Raw genomic sequence first — 26,037 nt, 5'->3', positions numbered from 1 at the left:
GCCGAGTCGAACATTGCAGCAGTGAAACAATCTGAAACACCAACAACTGAATGGCATGGAAAAAGGCAGGGTTTCAAATTCAAGAAAGGCAAGCACAGCCCAGCCAATAAGAAACAGAACACGGGATCAATGACTAGCCCCAGCCAAGAGAGTGGGTTCATTCCACCCTGCTCTGTATGTGGCAACAGGCACAAAGGGGTTTGTCACAAATTATCTGGAGCCTGTTACAGGTGTGGCAAGGTGGACCACATGGTTAAAGATTGCCCTTCTGCTCCTCAAGGCAATAGCAAAGCTGCAGCCAGCGGTGCAGCATCAAATGCTCCACCAAAGCCTAACCCTAAAGCTACCGGGAAAGAGCCTGTGAGGCAAGGCCGAGTGTTCGCACTAGTACCGGGAGATGTGTAGAATACCGAGACCGTTGTGTCAGGTATTCTCTCTATCTGTACTCAAAATGCATATGTACTGATGGATTCGGGGTCTACGCATTCATATGTGTCGCATGCTTTTTCACGGAAATTGAATAGACCCTTAGAACCTATGAACTATCTGCTAGCTGTATCATCACCCGTAGGGGGATCCGTGACATGTGCTTATATGTACCCTGCATGTGAAATCATTGTTGGGGATATGCATCTGTTTATTGATTTACTGCCATTGAACATTGATCATTTTGACGTAATATTGGGGATGGATTGGTTACAAAAATATCATGCCACTATTGACTGTGTGACCAAGCAAGTTGTTTTTCGTCCACCTGGTTTGCCTGAATTTGTGTTTAATGGGAGTGGAGTAGTACCTCCTCCGTATCTGATTTCGTCTGTGAAAGCTGTTAAACTGATTAGAAAGGGATGTAAAGGATATCTGTGTTCTGTATTAACTGTATCTACTGATGTTAATGTTAATATAAGCTGTATTCCTATAGTCAGAGAATTCCCAGACGTTTTTCCAGAGAATCTTCCAGGAGATTTGACTGACAGGGAGATTGAATTTACCGTTGATGTGATTCCCGGAACACAACCAGTTTCGAAAGCTCCTTACCGAATGGCTCCAACTGAACTGAAAGAACTGAAAGTGCAATTGCAAGAACTGTTAGACAAAAAGTTCATCAGACCTAGCACTTCGCCATGGGGTGCTCCTGTTTTGTTTGTCAAGAAGAAAGATGGCTCACTGAGACTGTGGATTGACTACCGTGAACTGAATAAGGTAACTGTAAAGAACAAATACCCATTACCGCGTATTGATGACTTGTTTGATCAGTTACAGGGTGCTAAAGTATTTTCCAAGATTGATCTCAGATCCGGATACCATCAGTTGAAGGTTAAACCGGAAGACATTGATAAAACTGCTTTTAGAACAAGGTATGGACACTACGAATTTTTGGTTATGCCTTTTGGAGTCACGAATGCCCCTGCTGCCTTTATGGACCTTATGAACAGAATTTTTAAACCATACCTTGATGACTTTATTGTTGTATTTATCGATGACATATTGATTTACTCCAAAAGTGTAGAACAACATGAACATCATCTGAGACTTGCCCTGCAAACCTTAAGAGAACAGAAACTGTATGCTAAACTGTCTAAATGTGAATTTTGGCTTGACCATGTTATGTTTTTGGGGCATGTTGTTAGCGAAGATGGAATTTCTGTTGATCTGCAGAAAATTGAAGCTGTAGTGAACTGGCCTAGACCAACAAATGTGACTGAAGTCCGAAGCTTTTTGGGATTGGCTGGATATTACAGAAGATTTGTCAAAGATTTCTCCAAAATTGCCCTACCACTGACACAGTTAACACAAAAGGGGACATCATTTGACTGGACTGACCAAAGGGAATCTGCCTTCCAGGAGTTGAAAACTCGATTAGTGACTGCACCAGTTCTTACCTTACCTTCAGGTACGGATGGTTATACTGTATTTAGTGATGCTTCTCATAAGGGTCTGGGGTGTGTTTTGATGCAGAATGGGAAAGTTATTGCTTATGCTTCCCGACAGTTGAGACCGCATGAAAAGAACTACCCGACCCATGATCTGGAACTTGCTGCAGTAGTATTTGCACTGAAAATCTGGCGTCACTATCTGTATGGGGTGACATGTGAAGTATACACTGACCACAAGAGTTTAAAATATTTCTTCACACAGAAAGAACTGAACATGAGACAGCGGAGATGGTTGGAACTGATTAAAGACTATGACCTACAGATATTGTACCATCCGGGAAAAGCCAATGCCGTTGCCGATGCATTGAGCCGGAAATCGATTGGAAACTTAGCCTGTTTGCTTACAGGACAGAAAGAGTTGCTTTGTGACCTTGAAAAATCTGAAATCGAAATTGTTTTACGAGAACAAGGTGGAACCTTAGCTGCTATTTCTGCTCAACCGGCACTGATTGAAGAGGTTAAAGAAAAACAGCAACTGGATGATTTCTTGAAGAAGATCATCGAGGAAAGAGAATTCAAACCGAGACCGGGATTCAAATTTGAGAATAATGTACTGAAATTTCAAGAAAGACTGTGTGTACCAAATGATACTGAACTGAAAAGAAGAGTTCTGCAAGAAGGCCACAATTCAAAATTGTCTATCCATCCGGGGAATACGAAAATGTACCAAGATCTGAAACAGAATTTCTGGTGGCCGGGAATGAAGAAAGAAATTGCTAATTTTGTATCCAAATGTCTTCATTGCCAACAGGTCAAATCTGAACATGAACGACCTGCCGGATTATTGCAACCCCTGCCCATACCAGAGTGGAAATGGGAGCATATCACGATGGATTTTATCGTTGGGTTACCTCGCTCCAGAAAAGGTATGGATTCAATTTGGGTTATTGTTGATAGACTAACCAAATCTGCTCACTTCTTACCTGTCAAGACGATTTATAATGCGGACAAATTGGCTGTCATCTATATTGATGAAATTGTTAGACTGCATGGAGTGCCTGTGTCTATTGTTTCTGACAGGGATTCGAAGTTTACATCGAGATTTTGGCAAAGTCTACAGACTGCATTGGGTACTGAACTGAGACTGAGTAGTGCCTATCATCCTCAGACAGATGGCCAATCAGAAAGGACCATCCAAACTCTGGAGGATTTACTGAGAATGTGTGTCCTTGATTTTCAGGGAGACTGGGAAAGTCATCTGCCATTAGCTGAATTCGCCTACAACAACAGCTACCATTCGAGTATTGGTATGGCGCCTTTTGAGGCATTGTATGGCAGAAAATGTAGATCTCCAATTTGCTGGGCAGAAGTTGGAGATGGGCCTTTGCTTGGGCCCGAGATTGTGTATGAAACAACTGAAAAAGTGAAACTGATACAGCAAAGACTGAAAACTGCACAGAGTAGACAGAAAAGTTATGCAGATGTTAGAAGACGGGACAGAGAGTATGAAGTGGGTGATCACGTTTTTGTGAAAGTGACACCAATGAAAGGCCAGACTCGTTTTGGAGTCAAAGGCAAGTTAGCACCGAGATACGTCGGACCATATGAGATCATTGAGAAAATCAATCCGGTGGCGTATCAAGTTGCGCTTCCTCCTGAAATGGAGCACATGCATAACGTCTTCCACATCTCTATGTTGAGAGACTACCTTCGGGATCCTTTCCATGTAATAGGGCCTACTCGTGTAGTGCTGAGTGATGACTACACTTACGAGGAACGACCTATACAGATTGTTAACAGACGGATCAAGAAACAGAGGAACAAAGAGATCCCGCTAGTGAAAGTTGACTGGCAGAACCATGGTGGTGTGTATGCCACTTGGGAAAGGGAAGATGACATGGCCAAACGATATCCTGAACTGTTTCCACTGAATCCCGTTTTCTTTCAGAATGAAGGTAACTCGAGTTTAGAGGACTAAACTCTTTATAAGGAGGGGAGACTGTAACAACCCTCATACTGTTTACCGACTGATGACTGATTGATTACCGTTAAACTGAATTGATTTTGACCGATAATTGAACTGATTATAAGTACTGAACTGGCCGACTGAAATTGAAAACCGAATTGACTGAGTACATGTTAGTTAATTGCATTTTATCTGTTGATTGTATGGCTATCTGTTCATGCTTATATGTTTAATGTGACACCCCTGTTCCGTAGTATGTTAATTGGTCCTTAACATGATGTGATTATGTATTTTGATATGATTTTGTGTTCCACTATGTGAAAATATGTGGTTTGAAATTTTATCTGTTCATCGTAGGAATATCTGTTTGAGTAGTCTGTTTTGGAAATTTAATTGAGGGCCTTATCGGCCACGGAACCCGAAATTGACTACGCCATTGTGGTTGGCATAATTTTTAGGGCCTACGGTGAAATTTAATTGAAATTTGATTCTGGCCAATTTAAACTGATTAAATTGATAAATTAAGTACCCCATTATTTTATATTAAAATATTTGTTAGTGGGGCTTGTTTTATATTTGCATTGCACTCCCCTTTAGCTCTCTTAAAACTCAAAATCTGAGTTAGACAATTGAGAGGGAGAGAGAGGCCGGCCATGGAGAGAAAAAAGGAGAGATTTGTGTAATTTGGGCTCAAGACTTGGGAATTTGAAGATCTAGCTCAAGATTTGGCTAGAGCTTGAGTGTTGAAGCTCTTAGGTAAGTGATTTCATGAACTCTTACTTGTAATTTGTAAGTTCAAGGGTTGTTTGTGATCAAGAACATGTAATGAGTTGATTTTTGTTGAGATTGAAGTCTTAGAACTCATGCATGTAAGAAATTAGCTTGAAATTGCATGTTTGAGCTTGAAACACATGATTCATGTGGAGTTTTGGGTAAAGCTCATATTGTAGTCACCATTTGTACCATCTAAGTTGAGAATGATGAGCATCTCCCACATGCATGTACAAATCATGGGAGTATAAGTCTTGAATGTTGAATTTGAGCATGTTGATGATGGGTTTGAGACAATTTGGGACATGCATGTAGATAATTCATGTAATTGAGCTTCCTAATGTTGTAATCTGCATTAGTAGCATGTTAGCATGTGTAAATGTGTAATTTGAACCATTGCATGCAAGAAATGTAGATGGAAAACTGATTTGGAGCTCAAGAACACGATCTGGGAAACCCAGATTTTTGAGGTCCGCTCGAGCGGGGTAATGGCCGCTCGAGCGGGAAAATCGTGCTCCCAGCATTTTTGCAGAGTTGGATGCCCGCTCGAGCGGGACATTTCACGCTCGAGCGTGGATTTTTGTAGACGGACCTTCAGCTCGAGCGCATCTTTTGTGCAACCAGTACCTTGCAGGCCTTAAGGGTCCGCTCGAGCGGAGAATCTTACGCTCGAGCGGGGACCCTGTTTCCTGGAATTTGTTCATGCATTCTGTGATTCGTTTTCCGTTCTCTTTCACTTGTAAGCACTCTTAGGCATGTGTTAAGCATTGTAAATGAGTTAATGAGATAAGAACAAAGCCTAAAGAGGAATATGTGAATTAAAGAACGGATTGAACTGTTAGTGACCCTTTTGTATTCATGAAATGTGTAGGGTCAAGCTCCAGGGCGCATCCACAAGCCGATCACTGTGAGTAATATCAATATTTGAAAACTTGTCAATGTCCAATTGTTATTCCCCTATAAATATTATGAGTTGTTAATTGGGATTGTGGACAAAAGTTTGACATGAACGAATGGGCCAAAGGCCGTTTGACATGAACGAATGGGCCAAAGGCCGTTTGACATGAATGAATGGGCCAAAGGCCGTTTGACATGAACGAATGGGCCAAAGGCCGTTTGACATGAATGAATGGGCCAAAGGCCGTTTGACATGAATGAATGGGCCAAAGGCCGTTTGACATGAACGAATGGGCCAAAGGCCGTTTGACATGAACGAATGGGCCAAAGGCCGTTTGACATGAACGAATGGGCCAAAGGCCGTTTGACATGAATGAATGGGCCGAAGGCCGTTTTGCCATGAATGGAAACCCGGATGGACCAAAGGCCAGAATGTTTGGAACTACAGTTACTTGACTTGCATTTCGTATAGTTATATATATTTTGCTGTTAAACAGAAGTATGAATTGGGCCCAAGGCCGTTTGGAGCATGTTGATCTACATATTGTTATGTAACTGTTATGTTTGATATTATTCACTGGGCTATCGCTCACGCTCATTCATGTATTTGTAGGTGAGCCAAGGGAAGTCCAAACCCAGCCCCAGTGAAGTCTGCTAGGAACAACAGGAGTTTTGGGAGAGTCAGCCTTGTGCCTCGCGCATGAGACCATCCTTGCCCTTTTACTATGTACCTATGTTTTGTCTTGTTGGCAAGGACCCAGTGCATGTCTGTACATAGTCTGTTATAGGTTGACTCGTTTTGGACGATCCTGTCTGTAATGAATTTTGTGAAACTGCACTTTTGATGTGAGTTATTAACGTATCTGAGTATGGTTTGTTTGATGTGCATATAAGCACGGCTCTATGGACAAAGTTTTTAATTTTGCTTCCGTTTGGCCCCCATTAACTCTGTTAAAATACGTTTAGAACAGTTTGAGGCCGTAGGTAATCTCATGATTACTGGCCGGTTACGTCCTTAACCCACGAAGGCGGGTTCGGGTCGTGACAGAGTGGTATCAGAGCACGAGTTAATAACTCACACACTTGTCCAAAAGGAGCAATAAGCGTCTAGATGAGATCTAGGATGCATTCATGTGATAAATACGAGTTTGGAAGCATTGATTATATACTTAAATGTTTTGTTATGAATAATTATATGTGTAAGTTGTGAACTACTTGCATTACGAATTATCTGGAAATATGTGCTCCTTAGTGTATGTGTACTTGTGTACCTTTGGTATGGAATATAATGCAAGTTTAATCAGATGGTGAGAACCAGAGGGGATGAGTTAGAGGAATCCTCTGCTGCCAGACTGGACAGAATGGAAAGACTGATTCAGGAAATGGCAGAAGCTTTGAGACAGCAACAGGAGTGGCAACAACAGTGGCAGCAACCACATCCGCCACCTCCACCTCCGGCACCACCTGTGCCAGATAATCAAAATGATGATCGGATAATCGCCCTCACCAAGGAATTCAAGAAAATGAAACCACCACAGTTCCATGGTGGACTAGATCCCTTAAAAGCCGAAGCTTGGGTACTTGGGATTGAAAAACTGTTTGAGGTGTTTCCGTGCTCGGATACACAGAAAGTGCTTCTAGCCACCTTTATGCTAGAAGATGAAGCGAGAAGATGGTGGATGTTGATGAGGGAAAACCACAGAGATATTGATTGGGCGAAATTTTTGGAAATCTTCTATGACAAGTACTTCCCGCAGTGTGTCCGGGACAGGAAAGTGGCAGAGTTCATGGAACTCAAACAAGACAGTATGACTGTAGCTGAGTATGAGGCCAAATTTACTGAGTTGGCCAGGTTTGCACCACACGTAATTGACACTGATTATAAGAAGGCAAGGCATTTTGAAGGCGGGCTCCGAAGTGACATCCTAGAGCGGGTGAATGTCCTGAAATTGGAGACCTACATTGGGGTGCTTGACCGGGCCATCATATCAGAGGCTAATATAGCTAGACAAGCTAAGCCAACAACCGAATGGAGAGGCAACAAAAGACAAGGCTTCTTTTTGAAGAAGAAATTTCTGAAAAAGCAAAACACGGGCTCCTCAACTACCTCAAGTTCTTCCCGAGACACGACTCCCATGTGCAACACTTGTAGCAAAAGGCACCGTGGAGTTTGTTACCGTGCATCGGGAGCCTGTTTTAAGTGTGGGAAACAAGGGCATATAGCCCGAGATTGTAATCAGAATAGTGGGAAGATAGCTGCTAGCTCCACTGCATCGATCCCGAAGCCGGGAAACACTTCGAGATCTGCTACTACTGGGGATACAGTGAGACAAGGGAGAGTCTTTGCACTCGTTCCGGGTGATACACGGAATGCCAATGCCGTTGTCTCAGGTACTATCTCGATATGTAATCAGGATGCTTTTGTGTTAATTGATTCTGGATCAACGCATTCATTTGTGACATATGCATTTGCATCTAGACTGAAAAGACCCCTAGAATTGTTGCCATATTTGTTATGTGTGTCTGCTCCATCGGGGGAATCTGTGTTATGTGACTATATATATCGGTTTTGTGACATGCATATTGAGGATGCTACCTTGTATGTAGATTTGTTGCCCTTAAACTTTAGACACTTTGATGTAATTTTGGGCATGGATTGGTTGACCAAATATTGTGCCACTATAGATTGTGTGACAAAGAGGGTTGTATTTAAACCACCAGAACAGAAAGAAATTGTGTTTGTGGGAAATGGGGTAGTACCTCCACCATATTTGATATCTGCAATGAAAGCATGTAAATTGATCAGGAAGGGATGCCAGGGTTATTTGTGTTACGTATTGACTGAACAATCCGTGAATGTTGAATTGAATGATATTCCCATCGTTAGAGAATTCCCAGATGTGTTTCCAAATGAATTACCAGGGGAATTGGTAGACAGGGAGATAGAGTTTACTATTGAAACTGTGCCAGGCACCCAACCTATTTCTAAAACTCCCTACAGGATGGCTACAGCCGAAATGAAAGAATTAAAAGAACAGTTGCAAGACCTTCTTGATAAAGGGTTTATCCGGCCCAGTACTTCGCCTTGGGGCGCACCAGTGTTATTTGTAAAGAAAAAGGATGGTACCTTACGCCTATGTATTGATTACCGGGAATTGAACAAGGTAACGATAAAGAATAAATATCCCTTACCCCGTATTGATGACTTATTTGACCAGTTGCAGGGATCACAGGTGTTTTCTAAGATTGATTTGAGATCCGGGTATCATCAGCTGAAGGTTAAGGCAGAAGATGTTGAGAAAACCGCATTTAGAACGAGGTATGGTCATTTTGAGTTTCTTGTTATGCCATTTGGAGTGACTAATGCTCCGGCAGCATTTATGGACTTAATGAATAGAATTTTTAAAACCTACCTTGATGAGTTTGTTGTTGTCTTCATCGATGATATTTTAATATACTCTAAAGATAGACTTGAACACGAACATCATTTGAGGACTGTTTTACAAATACTTCGGGAAAGAAAACTATTTGCTAAGTTAAAGAAATGTGAGTTTTGGTTGGATGAAGTTATTTTCTTAGGGCACGTGGTCAACAAGGAAGGAATTTCAGTGGACCCGCAGAAAATAGAAGCAATTGTAAATTGGCCTACACCAACTAATGTGACAGAAGTTCGCAGTTTCATGGGCTTAGCTGGGTACTACAGAAGGTTTGTAAAGGACTTTTCGAAATTAGCTGTGCCTCTTACCCAATTGACACGTAAAGGACAACCATTTGAGTGGAATAGTGAAAGAGAATCAGCCTTTCATGAATTGAAGACAAGATTGACCACTGCACCAATTTTGACACTACCTTCGGGTACGGAAAATTTTGTGATTTTCAGTGACGCATCTTATAAGGGTTTGGGTTGTGTGTTAATGCAGAACGGAAAGGTTATTGCTTACGCCTCCCGACAGTTGAGGCCACATGAGAAGAATTATCCAACACATGACCTAGAATTGGCCGCAGTTGTTTTTGCTTTGAAAATCTGGCGGCATTATTTGTATGGGGCAAAGTGTGAAGTCTACACAGATCATAAAAGCCTAAAATACTTCTTCACGCAGAAAGAGTTGAATATGCGTCAGAGAAGATGGCTGGAATTGATAAAAGATTACGACCTAGAAATTCAGTATCACCCCGGAAAAGCTAATACAGTGGCTGATGCCTTGAGCAGGAAATCAACAGGGAGTGTGGCTTGCTTGCTTACTGAACAAAGGGAGATTTTGCAAGACTTTGAAAAGTCTGAAATTGAAGTGGTAGTGTGTGGACAGGGCGGATTGATAGCCGCTATTACAGCCGAGCCGGCAATTGTTGATGAAATCAAGCAAAAACAGAAAGAGGATGAGTTCCTCAGAAAGGTAATTGATGAATTTGAAGTCAGCCCAAAAGCAGAGTTCAGTATCGAGAATGGAATGTTGAAATTTCGAAACCGAATATGTGTTCCAGTTGTTCCGGAGCTAAAGAAGAGGGTCTTAGATGAAGCCCACAGATCCGTATTTGCTATGCATCCGGGTAACAATAAAATGTATCGGGATTTGAAACAAACCTATTGGTGGCCTAAAATGAAGAAAGAGATTGCAGAACATGTATCCAAGTGCCTTCAGTGTCAGCAAGTTAAGGCTGAACATCAGAAACCAGGCGGTCTACTTCAACCTCTCCCCATTCCTGAGTGGAAGTGGGAACATGTGACCATGGATTTCGTTGTTGGCCTACCTCGGACTTCCCGCGGTATGGATTCTGTTTGGGTTGTAGTTGATAGACTGACTAAATCTGCACATTTTCTGCCTGTCAAAACTACATTTACTGCTTACAGGTTGGCTACTATTTATGTTGATGAAATTGTCCGCTTACATGGAGTTCCAGTAACCATCGTGTCGGATAGAGATCCGAAGTTTGTATCTAGATTGTGGAAGAGTTTGCAGGAAGCTATGGGGACAGAACTAAGGTTCAGCACTGCATTCCACCCACAGACAGATGGGCAGTCAGAACGAACAATACAGACTTTGGAAGATATGCTTCGCATGTGTGCTTTGGATTTTCAGGGGAGTTGGGAAGATTACCTGCCACTTGCAGAATTTGCCTATAATAATAGCTTCCACTCCAGCATCGGTATGGCACCATACGAGGCTTTGTATGGTAGGAGGTGTAGATCACCTATTTGTTGGACAGAGGTCGGGGACAGAGCTTTGCTCGGGCCTGAAATTGTACAAGACACCTCTGAAAAGATCAAAACTATTCGGCAAAGGCTCAAAACAGCTCAAGACCGACAGAAGAGTTATGCAGATGTCCGGAGAAGACCTCTTGAGTATGAGGTCGGTGACCATGTGTTCATCCGTGTTTCTCCAATGAAAGGCCAAGTCAGGTTTGGGAAAAAGGGCAAGTTGACGCCCCGTTATATTGGGCCGTTTCAAATTTTGGAGAAACTTGGTCCAGTTGCTTATAGAGTTGCTTTGCCACCGGGATTTGAGCAAATCCACAATGTGTTTCATGTGTCAATGTTGAGGGGTTACCTCCGAGACCCGTTGCATGTGATTGATTATCACCGGATTGCTATTGATGAAAATATGGAATATGCTGAATGGCCGGAAAGAATTGTTGACCGACAAGTGAAAGAATTGAGAAACAAATCCATTCCAATGGTGAAAGTGGAATGGAAGGAACACTATGGGGCAGATGCTACATGGGAAAAAGAGGAGGAAATGCGGCTACGCTATCCACATTTGTTTCCCGACGAAGGTAAGTTAAGTTTGGAGGACCAAACTTCCTAAAGGGGGGAAGACTGTGACACCCCTGTTCCGTAGTATGTTAATTGGTCCTTAACATGGTGTGATTATGTATTTTGATATGATTTTGTGTTCCACTATGTGAAAATATGTGGTTTGAAATTTTATCTGTTCATCGTAGGAATATCTGTTTGAGTAGTCTGTTTTGGAAATTTAATTGAGGGCCTTATCGGCCACGGAACCCGAAATTGACTACGCCATTGTGGTTGGCATAATTTTTAGGGCCTACGGTGAAATTTAATTGAAATTTGATTCTGGCCAATTTAAACTGATTAAATTGATAAATTAAGTACCCCATTATTTTATATTAAAATATTTGTTAGTGGGGCTTGTTTTATATTTGCATTGCACTCCCCTTTAGCTCTCTTAAAACTCAAAATCTGAGTTAGACAATTGAGAGGGAGAGAGAGGCCGGCCATGGAGAGAAAAAGGGAGAGATTTGTGTAATTTGGGCTCAAGACTTGGGAATTTGAAGATCTAGCTCAAGATTTGGCTAGAGCTTGAGTGTTGAAGCTCTTAGGTAAGTGATTTCATGAACTCTTACTTGTAATTTGTAAGTTCAAGGGTTGTTTGTGATCAAGAACATGTAATGAGTTGATTTTTGTTGAGATTGAAGTCTTAGAACTCATGCATGTAAGAAATTAGCTTGAAATTGCATGTTTGAGCTTGAAACACATGATTCATGTGGAGTTTTGGGTAAAGCTCATATTGTAGTCACCATTTGTACCATCTAAGTTGAGAATGATGAGCATCTCCCACATGCATGTACAAATCATGGGAGTATAAGTCTTGAATGTTGAATTTGAGCATGTTGATGATGGGTTTGAGACAATTTGGGACATGCATGTAGATAATTCATGTAATTGAGCTTCCTAATGTTGTAATCTGCATTAGTAGCATGTTAGCATGTGTAAATGTGTAATTTGAACCATTGCATGCAAGAAATGTAGATGGAAAACTGATTTGGAGCTCAAGAACACGATCTGGGAAACCCAGATTTTTGAGGTCCGCTCGAGCGGGGTAATGGCCGCTCGAGCGGGAAAATCGTGCTCCCAGCATTTTTGCAGAGTTGGATGCCCGCTCGAGCGGGACATTTCACGCTCGAGCGTGGATTTTTGTAGACGGACCTTCAGCTCGAGCGCATCTTTTGTGCAACCAGTACCTTGCAGGCCTTAAGGGTCCGCTCGAGCGGAGAATCTTACGCTCGAGCGGGGACCCTGTTTCCTGGAATTTTGTTCATGCATTCTGTGATTCGTTTTCCGTTCTCTTTCACTTGTAAGCACTCTTAGGCATGTGTTAAGCATTGTAAATGAGTTAATGAGATAAGAACAAAGCCTAAAGAGGAATATGTGAATTAAAGAACGGATTGAACTGTTAGTGACCCTTTTGTATTCATGAAATGTGTAGGGTCAAGCTCCAGGGCGCATCCACAAGCCGATCGCTGTGAGTAATATCAATATTTGAAAACTTGTCAATGTCCAATTGTTATTCCCCTATAAATATTATGAGTTGTTAATTGGGATTGTGGACAAAAGTTTGACATGAACGAATGGGCCAAAGGCCGTTTGACATGAACGAATGGGCCAAAGGCCGTTTGACATGAATGAATGGGCCAAAGGCCGTTTGACATGAACGAATGGGCCAAAGGCCGTTTGACATGAACGAATGGGCCAAAGGCCGTTTGACATGAATGAATGGGCCAAAGGCCGTTTGACATGAATGAATGGGCCAAAGGCCGTTTGACATGAATGAATGGGCCAAAGGCCGTTTGACATGAATGAATGGGCCAAAGGCCGTTTGACATGAACGAATGGGCCAAAGGCCGTTTGACATGAATGAATGGGCCAAAGGCCGTTTGACATGAATGAATGGGCCGAAGGCCGTTTTGCCATGAATGGAAACCCGGATGGACCAAAGGCCAGAATGTTTGGAACTACAGTTACTTGACTTGCATTTCGTATAGTTATATATATTTTGCTGTTAAACAGAAGTATGAATTGGGCCCAAGGCCGTTTGGAGCATGTTGATCTACATATTGTTATGTAACTGTTATGTTTGATATTATTCACTGGGCTATCGCTCACGCTCATTCATGTATTTGTAGGTGAGCCAAGGGAAGTCCAAACCCAGCCCCAGTGAAGTCTGCTAGGAACAACAGGAGTTTTGGGAGAGTCAGCCTTGTGCCTCGCGCATGAGACCATCCTTGCCCTTTTACTATGTACCTATGTTTTGTCTTGTTGGCAAGGACCCAGTGCATGTCTGTACATAGTCTGTTATAGGTTGACTCGTTTTGGACGATCCTGTCTGTAATGAATTTTGTGAAACTGCACTTTTGATGTGAGTTATTAACGTATCTGAGTATGGTTTGTTTGATGTGCATATAAGCACGGCTCTATGGACAAAGTTTTTAATTTTGCTTCCGTTTGGCCCCCATTAACTCTGTTAAAATACGTTTAGAACAGTTTGAGGCCGTAGGTAATCTCATGATTACTGGCCGGTTACGTCCTTAACCCACGAAGGCGGGTTCGGGTCGTGACATTTAAACTGCTAATTGAAGGCCTTATCGACGGCCGAATCCGAAACCGATTAGTGTTCTATGATCCTTAGAATTAAGGTGATTTTATAGTATAATTATCTGAAAATTGATTAGGTATGATTAAATTAGATTAAAATAAGCGAATTAAAGAGTTGGACTTAATTACCGTTTTGCCCTTGAGTGGGCCACTACCTCTATACCTTGAGCTCATTATACTTGAGCCAAGAACATTTCATCAGCCATTCCTCATTGTGCCTAGCCGACCTTAGAGAGAGAGAGACTTGAGGAGTTGATTTCATCTCAATTTTGCTTGTAAAATTGCTTGGTAATTGAAGAAATTGTTGAAGTGATTGCATATTTGAGCTCCCTTCTTGAACTACAAGACTAAAGGTAACTCCATTGTCTTCTTGTCCATGTTTTGAGTTGATTGTTGCATGATCCATGTTAGATTGTAGAGCTAAGTCATGATTTGGGTCATTAATGGTGAATTGAAGCTTAAGTGTTGCATGCATGTTTGTAATGTAGATGTTTGAGTTGTTTTCATGGCAAAGGTTACATGCATGTCCATCTTTTGGTCATACTCCATGAGTTCATCTTGTTTTTGAAGGCTTGAGCTCTCTTGAAACAGCATTAAAGCTTTGAAAATGATTTAAGATCATGCATGTCATGTTTGAAGATTGTTCTTGGAAAATGATTTGAAATTGGTTTGAAATTGGGTTTGAATTAAACACCCTTGGGCTTTGATTTCTCAAATTGAGCTTTGAATCATGTTACTCCATGTGTTTATAAGAGTTTTCCAGAAAATGAGCCCAAGAGGATCGATTTTGAAGCATTTAAACTTGAGTTTGAGCTTGGAGGTGCAATCTGGGTTTTCCAGATTTCGCACTTCCGCTCGAGCGGGAAAATTTACGCTCGAGCGTGGAATCCGAGCAACCAGCATCTCTCTGCACTGTTTTGCAGTCCGCTCGAGCGGAGGATTGGGCGCTCGAGCGGAGTCATGTCTCAAGCTCGAGCGGGCGTCGAGCGGTGATTTCACCCATCCAGTACTTTTACAGTACGCTCGAGCGGGAAAGTTTGCGCTCGAGCGTGTACCTTTGTTTGCCTGTACGCTCGAGCGGGGAAACCTGCGCTCGAGCGGGACTCTGTTTTTCTGAAAATCCTGAACATGCTTTTAAATGTACATCTTTGCATCCTCATCCCATTCTAGGCATTCTTAGGCCTAGTTTAAGGCATCTTGTTGAGGATATAGATGTAGAACACACCGAGGCATTAGGGATTAAGTTATGAGATTTCCCAACTGTGTAGCTTAGTGTGTTCAACCTGTTAACTGTGTAGGGTTGGCAACTGGGGAGACGCGCTCTAGCATACTGTAGCCCAGAACTCTGTGAGTAACAATTGTGTAAAGATATGTTCAACTGATTATCTTTTGAATACTGAACTAAACTGTTTACTGAACTGGTATTATTTACTGAATGAATGTATGTCCTTTATTTCTGAACTGTACTGTGGCATCCTTAGTACCTACTGTTTACTGTTACTGTTACTGCGACAGAATTCTCTGTCGGTTCCCTCGTGGAACCACTACTGTTTACTGACTGATGGCCATCATTACTGTTCGGTCTTTTAAGACCTACTGTCACTGTTATGCTAATGGATGTACCACATATGACTGTTTACTGTACTGAACAACTGAAATACTGATTGAATTGAACTGTTTTCATTACTGTAAGGACATTCATTCTAAACCCCTTTACGCTTTGTGTTATTCACTGGGCTTTAGCTCACTGCTCATATATATATGTAGGTGTACAGGCACCAGATCGGAGCTAGGAACGTCAGGGTAACTCCAGTTTTGTCAAGCCAGCCTTTGTGCCTCACTGCGAGGTTCCGAGCCTACTTGCTAAGGCTTAGGGGTGTTTTAAGAATTCCCCCTTCTGTACTGTTTCACTGTGTTGTATAGACTGACTGTTCACTGTACTGCTATCTAGGGTAGAGTCCCTAGTTTGAATGAATGTAAATATTGTGCATACTGTTCTGTACTGTTTATGTATAAATGTATGAAAAATCTTTTTGGCATACAGACTGTCACAGCTCATTGGACATTGTTTAATTACTGTATTGGCTTCCGCCAAGCCCTGTACTCTGTTTTACTGTATTACTGTTAAGCAGGCCTTCGGTAATCTCGGATTACTGGCCGGTTACGGTGCTAAACCCATAGGGCCGGGTTTGGGTCGTGACACTATGGCTCACAGTTTATATATATATGTAGGTGACCAAGCACTGGACCAAAGCTAAAGGCACCGACCCAAGCTTTTGTTTTGTCAAGCCAATCTTTGTGCCTCACATCGAGGTCCCGAACTTGCACGAGTTAAGGCTATTTTTGGGGTGATTTAGATTTATCCTTTTTGTTCTTTGCTAAAGTAATGGACGTCTAAGACTATCAATTGTACAGTTTTCTTTTTGATGTTGGGAATATGTCCCTATTATGTATTTGCACTTTTCTTTTAAGTGATATATGATTATGGCCACGTGCATGAAAGTTTTTCCGTTCAGATCTTCACAGCTCATTGGACGATGTATATTACTATTGATTGGTTTCCGCTAGCCCTTTTGTATTGTATTATTGTTAAATAGGCCTTTGGTAATCACAGATTACTGACCAGTTACGATGCTCAACCCATAGCAGCGGGTTTGGGTCGTGACAGAATGGTATCAGAGCACGAGTTATACTGCACACACGGGTCCAAATGAGCTATAGGGTGTCCTAGAAAAGTAATAGGGCATTTCATGAGCATACATAAGTATGTACGGACATGATGTGTGCATATGAATTGACATACATGAATATGAAACCATCTTTCCTATGTTTATTATTACCATGTTTTCTATAGTGAAATGGAGAATGCAAAAAATACAGATGAACCAGAATCGTTCGAAACAAGAATTGCTAGGTTGGAGAGAATGGTTGAATTATTGATTGAGACTTTAAGACAGCAACAAAACCAACAGCCCCCACCTCCTTCTCCACAACTGGTACAACCAGAATTAAATGCCAATGATGATGTGATTGCCTTGATACAAAAGTTTAACAAAATGAAGCCACTGACATTTCATGGAGGTCTTGAGCCACTGAAGGCCGACGCATGGGTCCTAGAAACTGAAAAACTGTTTGAAGTGTTTCCATGTGCAAAGGCACATAAAGTGTTATTGGCTACTTTTACCCTACAAGAAGAGGCTAGACGATGGTGGATGCTTATTCGTGATACAAATAATGCTATGACTTGGGCACAGTTTAAAGAAGCTTTCTACGAAAAGTATTTCTCCCAGTGTGTCCAAGACCGTATGGTGACTGAATTTGAACAACTACAGCAGGGCACCATGTCAATAGCTGAATATGAGTCTAAGTTCACCGAGCTCACCTGGTACGCACCACACATGGTGGATACCGACTACAAAAAGGTTAGGAAGTTTGAGGGTGGACTTAATGTGGAAATCCTGGACTGAATTAATGTCTTGAAATTACTTAAGTATGTGGATGTCCTTGACCAAGCCATTATAGCCGAGGCAAATATGGCAGCATTGAAACAGTCTAAGACACCGGCGACCGAATGGCGGGGTAAGAGACAAAGTTTTAACTTTAAAAAGGGCCGGAACAGTTCATCGAACAAAAAGCAAAACACAGGGTCAACAACCAGTTCTAGCCAAGGCAATAACTCTATACCGCCTTGTTCAGAATGCGGCAAAAGACATAGAGGGGTTTGTTGTAGAATCTCTGGGGCATGTTACAAATGTGGCAAGGTGGGCCATATAGTTAAAGACTGTTCTCTCGCTTCTCAGAATTTCAGTAAACTCGTAGCAAGTGCTGCAGCATCAACTGTTACACCAAAACCCAATTCCAAAGCCACCGGGAAAGAACCTTTGAGGCAAGGCCGAGTGTTCGTACTTGTACCAGGAGATGTGCAAAATACCGAGACAGTTGTGTCAGGTATACTTTTAATTTGTGCTCAAAGTGCTTATATTCTGATTGATTCAGGGTCTACACATTCGTTTGTCTTGCATGCTTTTTCACGAAAATTAAATAGACCACTGGAACCCATGAACTATTGGTTAGTTGTATATTCACCCGGGGGATCTATGACTTGTGCTTATGTGTATCCTGCATATGAGATTGTTATTGAGGATGTACTTTGATTTGTTGATTTGCTACCTTTGAATCTTGATCATTTTGATGTAATTTTGAGAATGTATTGGTTAACAAAATATCATGCCTCCATTGGTTGTGTAACGAAGCAAGTTATTTTTCGTCCACCTGGATTGCCTGAATTTGTGTTTAACGGAGTTGGTGTTGTACCTCCCCTATACTTGATTTCATCTATGAAAGCATTTAAATTGATTAAAAAGGGGTGTAAAAGGTATTTATGTTGTATATTGATTGTGCCTACTAATGTTAAAGCTAATGTGGACAGTATTCCAATAGTCAGAGAATTCCCAGATGTCTTTCCAGATGATTTTCTAGGGGATTTGATTAATAGGGAGATTGAGTTCACCATTGAGGTGTTGCCGGGTACACAGCCAATTTCCAAAGCTCCGAGAATGGCACCTACTGAGTTGAAAGAATTGAAAATTCGGTTGCAGGAGCTATTGGACAAGAAGTTTATTAGGCCTAGTACATCACCGTGGGGCGCTCCAATTTTATTTGTGAAAAAGAAGGATGGTTCATTAAGGCTTTGTATTGACTACTGTGAACTAAACAAGGTGATAGTGAAAAACAAGTACCCGTTGCCTCCCATTGATGACTTATTTGATCAACTACAAGGTGCTCAAGTCTTTTCCAAAATTGACCTTAGATCTGGATACCACCAATTGAAAGTCAAAGCTGAAGACATTGAAAAGACTGTTTTCTGAACGAGGTACGAACATTATGAATTTCTTGTTATGCCTTTTGGAGTTACTAATGCATCTGCTCCATTTATGGACCTTATGAACAGAATTTTCAAATCGTTCCTCGATGAATTTGTGGTTGTTTTTATTGATGATATCTTGATTTATTCCAAGAGTAAGGAGGAACATGAACATCATCTGAGAATTGCTTTACAGACCTTGAGAGAACATAAACTATATGCAAAACTAACAAAGTGTGAATTTTGGCTTGATAGTGTTATGTTTTTGGGGCATGTGATTAGTAAAGATGGCATTTCAGTTGATTCACAAAAGATTGAAGCAGTGGTAAATTGGCCTAGATCGACTAATGTTACTGAAGTTCGGAGTTTCTTGGGTTTACCCAGGTATTACAGAAGATTTGTGAAAAATTTCTCCAAAATTGCTTTGCCGTTGACTCAGCTAACACAGAAAGGGGTACCATTTGACTGGACAGACCACAGAGAATCAGCTTTTCAAGAATTGAAGACTCGACTTGTGACTGCACTGATTCTGTCACACCCCAAACCCGCCCCTAAAAGTTTGGGCATGACCTCTTTAGAGACGGACATGTAACCTGGTAATTTAACATACGGGGCCTTATCGGAAGCACAAAAATAAATAGATAAATAATAATGAACAATTAAACTCCATTGAGCTACTCCTACATGCCAGGATCTCATTCATCACATGCATTATACCGGATAAATAAAGTCTCAACTATATCCCAGAGTATGTACATACGCATTTACAGTTCCAGCCCTAAAGTCGGGCGTATACAAAAACAAACATGAAAGGTATATACAACCACTTTAGATGGACACTCATAAGCAAACCAACATCTTGACAACTTAAGAAATTAAATGACTTAAACAGTGCCTGGACATATGGGGGTTGACAAAAAGAAAGCAACGTCTTGGCTAGGACTGACTGCCTGATTGGTGACCTACAGAAACAGACATAACAGAGGGTGAGCCGGGCTCAGTGAATAGTATGATACATAAATGCACAATTTAAACATAGTACATAACAATGCATAAATAAATGCGAAGTTCATGTAGTTAATCTGTTCCTGTTTTCATTTCATATGGCCTTAGGCCTAATCCTGCAACATAAACACAATGGCTATAAAGCCTTTGAAACATGGTGGCACGAGGCCCTTGAAACGTGTGGCACGAGGCCCTTGTAACTTGTGGCACGAGGCCCTTGTAACTTGTTGGCATTGAAGCCCTTGAAAGTGGCATAAGCCCTTGAAAATGGCATGAAGCCCTTGTAAACATATTGGCATTAAAGCCCTTGAAAATGGCATAAAGCCCTTGTAAACATATTGGCATTAAAGCCCTTGAAAATGGCATAAAGCCCTTGTAAACATATTGGCATTAAAACCCTTGAAAATGGCATAAAGCCCTTGTAAACATATTGGCATTAAAACCCTTGAAAATGGCATAAAGCCCTTGTAAACATATTGGCATTTAAGCCCTTGTAACATATACTTGAAACATACCTGAAACACATACTTAAATTTATAACATACGTGAACTTGTAACATGCTTATACTTGTAATACACTTGAACTTGTAACATACATACACTTGTAACTTATTTATTTAAACCACGGTATTAGTACCCCCGGGTAAGGGCCATGTACTAAGGATATCATGAATTCATTAATTCAAACGTAACATATCATAACTAGAGCATTTCTTGATTATTTAGCCTTGTTGGCCTTTAACTCTTACATGTATTGGCATTAAACTTGTTGGCATTTAGCCCAACATTATCATAGCAAACTTATTTCAGAGTCTTACAGAATTCCAGAATCATAGGAGGGTTGTTTCATTCTTTCTCTTACTTATGTACCTTCCTTGAATCATTTACATAAACATATAACATTTATCTTCCTTGAACCATTTATATACATATAACATTTATCTTCCTTGAATCATTTACATACATATAACATTTATCTTCCTTGAATCATTTACATAAACATATAACATTTATCTTCCTTGAACCATTTATATACATATAACATTTATCTTCCTTGAATCATTTACATACATATAACATTTATCTTCCTTGAATCATTTATATACATATAACATTTATCTTCCTTGAATCGTTTACATACATAAGTAACAAAATTAACAGAATACTAATGGCAAGCATTAGCGGTGGTAAAGCGTACTACTACTCACAGTGTTTAGATGCTAGGTCCGTCCCTGCAGATAACCCTACACAATTCGATTCAACAACATTTAACACAATTCGACATAACCCCACATAATTATTACTATCCAAGATAATCCACACTATTTAACATTATTTAACTCAATACTACCAATTATAATTCCACATAATTCAAATTAATTTGCTAAGACTCAATTCAATATTCCATAGCCAAGTTTACATCATCCACATCGTCAACAAACCCTTCCCCCCTAATCTCCTTTCTCATTAAGACATGATTCACCGTGCTCACAACAAAGTTCATTCGCAATTTTAAACATAATTTCCAAGTATCACCAAATTCCAATTAAATTTGTATATACATGATTCAATACCTCAATTTCATTATTCTACTTTCGATTTGGGTTAAATCTTTAGTTATCATCTTTAATCAACCTAGGGTTTCAAGAAAATATGGAGATTTCAAGAAATAATCAAACTTATTAACCCAACACTTTTTATTCCAACTTTTCCATTGATTATACACCTAGGACTCATAATTCACCATTTTAACCCATTAATTAACTCCCAACATCTTCAAATGAAGAGTATTCAAACCCTTACCTCAATAATCAAGCAAAGAAGTGAGCTTGAGAAGAAGCCTTCACAAATCCAAGTTCTAATCGGGTAAAATCATCGATCCTCCCTTGTTCTCTATCCTTGATGCCAAAAACCATGGTGGATCGTGAGCAAAGTAAAGGGATTCAAGGATTTGGGGCTAGGGTTTCGGACTTAGGCAAAGAGGAAGGAAGAGGGAAGAAGAAAAATATGAGAAATGATCCAAAATCCCATTTTTAAAGCTGTTGTCCCGAAAAACCCGCTATTCCCGCTCGAGCGTCCCAATTCCCGCTCGAGCGGGCCTGCTCCCAGCACGGATTTCAAAACTTCAAACAGGTATAACTCCCCCATCCGGACTCCGTTTTAGGTCGTTCTTGTGTCCAAATTGAAGCCCCGAAAATAAGCTTTCCAATGGTTCTAACCGCACATCCAAATTCCAAGTGTGGAACAAGAAAAGGGCAAAAGAGTGACGGTTGGTCGTAAACGAATTATTCAAATTAAAGTTTTTGATCCAATCTTACTTTACCATCATATTATCATCTCAATCAATACTCCAAAATAAGATAAGGAGGTTCTAAATACACTAATAAAAATGTCCAAAAACGAACCTACGTGCCTCAGAAATTTAAACTTAACCAGGAGACCCGCTCGAGCGCCCAACCTTGCGCTCGAGCGTGCAGACCAACAAGGTAGTTTGCTCGAGCGTCTAATCCCCCGCTCGAGCGGGAAATCACAACTCGCAGAATCTCAGGCCACCTGCAAAATTTGCTGGGAACCCCAAAATTACGCTCGAGCGCCAACTATTCTGCTCGAGCAGAGGGAAAATTCTCAGGTTATTTGGTAAAGGTCACCAATCTAGTTTCAAAGGCATAATCCAACGGATAATTCTTCAATTCCAATGGCAAGCACATTAACCCCTAATTAAATAAGGATAACTTTCTATACGCACTTTGGGGGCATTACAGATTCTCACCTTACCCTCAGGTACAGATGGATTTACTATTTTTAGTGATGCTTCTTATGAGGGTTTGGGATGTGTGTTAATGCAGAATGGTAAAGTTATTGCATATGCTTCCCAACAACTGAGGCCACATGAAAAGAATTGTCCAACTCATGACTTGGAACTTGCCGCAGTAGTATTTGCACTAAAAATTTGGCGCCACTACTTATATGGGGCAACATGTGAGGTGTACACAGATCACAAGAGTTTAAAATATTTCTTTACACAGAAAGAGTTGAATATGAGACAGAGGAGATGGCTAGAATTAATAAAAGACTATGACTTACAAATCTTGTATCATCCGGGGAAAGCTAACACGGTTGCTAATGCACTCAGTAGGAAATCAATTGGGAATTTGGCATGCTTACTTGCCGGGCAAAGAGAATTGCTACATGATCTTGAGAAATTTGAGGTTGAAATTGTTGTGCGAGAACAAGGTGAGACATTAGCTGTTATTTCTCCCCAGCCGGCACTTATTGAGGAAATTGAAGAGAAACAACAACAAGATGACTTTTTGAAGAAGATTATTGATGAACGAGAATCTAAACCGAGGCCGGGATTTGTTTTTGAACATAATGTGCTGAAATTTCAGGGTAGATTGTGCGTACCAAATGATGTTAAGGTAAACAAGCGAGTTTTGCAAGAAGCTCACAGTTCAAAACTTTCTATTCATCCGGGGAATACAAAAAATGTACCAAGATCTGAAGCTAAATTTCTGGTGGCCGAGAATGAAGAAGAAATTGCTGAATTTGTGTCAAAATGCTTACAATGCCAACAAGTCAAAGCCGAACATCAACGACCTGCGGGTTTGCTTCAACCCTTGCCAATACCGAAGTGGAAGTGGGAGCATATCACTATGGATTTGATTGTTGGATTGCCTTACTCCAGTAGAGGTATGGATTCAATTTGGGTTATTGTTGATCGATTGACTAAGTCTGCTTATTTCTTACCTGTCAAAACAATTTATAATGTGGATAAGTTGGCTACAATTTATATTAATGAGATTGTTAGATTACATGGAGTGCTTGTGTCCATTGTTTCTGATAGGGACTCGAAGTTCACATCAAGATTTTGGCAGAGTCTGCAAATGGCATTGGGTACCGAATTGAGATTGAGTAGTGCATACCATCCTCAGACAGATGGCCAATCAGAAAGAACAATCCAAACTCTGGAGGACTTACTACATATGTGTGTACTTGATTTCCAAGGGAATTGGGAAAGTCATTTACCTTTAGCTGAATTTGCCAACAGCAACAGTTTTCATTCGAGTATTGGTATGGCGCCTTTCGAGGCTTTATATGGCAGAAAATGTCAGTCTCCTATTTGTTGGGCAGAAGTTGGAGACGGGCCTTTACTTGGGCCTGAAATTGTGCATGAAATCACAGAAAAAGTGAAATTAATTCAACAAAGATTGAAAACTGCACAGAGTCAACAGAAAAGCTATGCAGATGTACGAAGACGAGACAAGGAATATGAAGTAGGCGATCATGTTTTTATTAAAGTAACACTAATGAAAGGACAGACTCGCTTTGGAACCAAAGGTAAGCTAGCACCGAGGTATGTTGGGCCGTCAGAAATTATTGAAAAGATCAATCCAGTGACGTGTCAAGTAGCACTCCCTCCCGAAATGGAACACATGCATGATGTTTTTCATGTCTCGATGTTGCGGGACTATCTACGGGATCCTTTTCATGTTATTGAACCTACCCATGTGGTGTTGAGTGATGACTACACTTATGAAGAACAACCTATTCAGATTGTAAATCGACGAATCAGGAAGGTAAGAAATAAAGAAATCTCGTTAGTGAAAATGGATTGGCAAAACCATGGTGGCGTTTACGCGACTTGGGAAAGAGAAGACGACATGATGAAAAGATATCCTGAGATATTTCCTCTGAATCCGGTGTTCTTCCAAAATGAAGGTAATTTGAGTTTGGAGGACCAAACTCTTTTAAAAGAAGGAAGACTGTGACAACCCCGATTCATGGTTAACGCTAATTCATGATTAAGAATACTAAGTAAATGATTAAGATGAAATCCTAGATTAATTATGTGAGTGTGTTACTTTAAATGCATTCTTATCTGTTAGATATGGAAAGATCTGTTCATGTTTTGATTTTAATTTGCAAATTGAAAGCCTTATCAGCAACCAATTCAGAAATTGACTTGTATTATATGCTAATTAGGAATTACAGAAATTTGTGGTAGGTTTAATTGAAGTTCAATTTAGAGTAATTAAATTAGAAAATGCTAATTAATTTAGCTTAAGTTATTTACATGTTTGCCATTAAGTGGGTTTTTACAAGACCATTTCTTTTTTTCACCTTATACATGTTTGACACCATCCATTTTCCACCTTCTTGCACAAAACGTGAGAGAGAGAGAGAGAGAGAGAGAGAGTAGGAAAGAAATTGAACTCAACTAGGCAATTGCTTGAAATTTAGAGGAAATTGAAGAGGACTTGGAAGATTAGGCTTCCACACTTGGGAATTCAAGACTTAAGGTAGGAATTTGCCCTTTTAATTGTGAATTAAAGTTTTTTAATGCATGGGTTCATGGAAATTAGAGGCTAAAATCAAGAAATAGCCTAAAGAGTAGATTTGAGAATCAATTCATGCATGCATGTCCATATCATGGAGTTTTGAAGTTGTGTTCATGAGATTTTCTCATGCATGTCCTAGATTGAGCTTAATTATAGGAGATCATCATGTTTTCTATCAATTTGCCAAGTTTGATTATGTTTCGAAGTAATGAAGTTCAAGAGAATTCTTGCATGTTATGTTCTTGCAATGTTCATAAAGTTTCAGTTGGGTTTTTGCACAATTGGCATACTTTAGGGCTTGGATTTTGATGATTTGATTTTTTAAACCATGATATTTTATAACTTTCTAAGTGTTTTCTAGAATTTTGGCCCAAAAGGATGTGTTTGGAGGTGTTAAACCCATGGTTTGAACTTTGGGAGCAAATCTGGAAAACCCAGAATTTTGCTTCCACACTCGAGCGAAGCATTGCACGCTCGAGCGACCACCTTCATTTTCATACTTTCGCTCGAGCGACAAAAGGTTGGCTCGAGCGTAAATTGCATGCTCTTAGGTGTTGGTGCGTCTAGAAGCACGCTTGAGTGATGAGAGTTGCGCTCGAGCGAAGAATTGTGTCTTACGCTCGAGCGAGCGTTGGGCGAAGATTTCATGCAACTAGAACTTTTCACATTTTTTGCAGACCGCTCGAGCGAAGGAGTCTACGCTCGAGTGACCACTCACATTCGGTATGCTTGCTTAAGCGAAGGAAGCTACGCTTGAGCGAGACCCCTGTTTTCAGCAAATTTTGAAAAGCATTGGCAAGTGCATTTTTGCATCCTCATTTCATCCTAGGAATTCCTGGGCCATGTTTAAGACATCATAATGAGGTTAATGAATTAAAACCACACCAACACAAGTAGACAGAACAAGTTACCAATTCCCGATGTGT

The 26,037-nt window shown here is 40.6% G+C and overlaps 2 protein-coding genes across 2 annotated transcripts in view; one reads left to right on the top strand and one right to left on the bottom strand.

The window, feature by feature from the left end:
- The window catches only part of LOC114256789 (GDSL esterase/lipase At1g71691), a 150,273-nt gene that overhangs the window by 89,245 nt on the left and 34,991 nt on the right, over nucleotides 1–26,037 (bottom strand). The window lies entirely within an intron of this gene.
- Nucleotides 16,762–17,370, top strand: LOC145802415 (uncharacterized). The gene has a single exon (XM_082895126.1). It carries the CDS (start codon nucleotides 16,762–16,764, stop codon nucleotides 17,368–17,370), a length of 609 nt encoding a protein of 202 aa, XP_082751252.1.

This window comes from Camellia sinensis, chromosome 11 (genome assembly GCF_055761805.1).
Source record: "Camellia sinensis isolate YWXY chromosome 11, ASM5576180v1, whole genome shotgun sequence".
In the NCBI taxonomy this organism is placed as follows: domain Eukaryota; kingdom Viridiplantae; phylum Streptophyta; class Magnoliopsida; order Ericales; family Theaceae; genus Camellia; species Camellia sinensis.
This window is presented reverse-complemented; position numbering and strand designations above follow the sequence as displayed.

What these genes read in the sequence shown, in the direction of transcription:
- LOC145802415 (XM_082895126.1), top strand. Translation starts at nt 16,762, where the DNA reads ATGGAGAATGCAAAAAATACAGATGAACCAGAATCGTTCGAAACAAGA.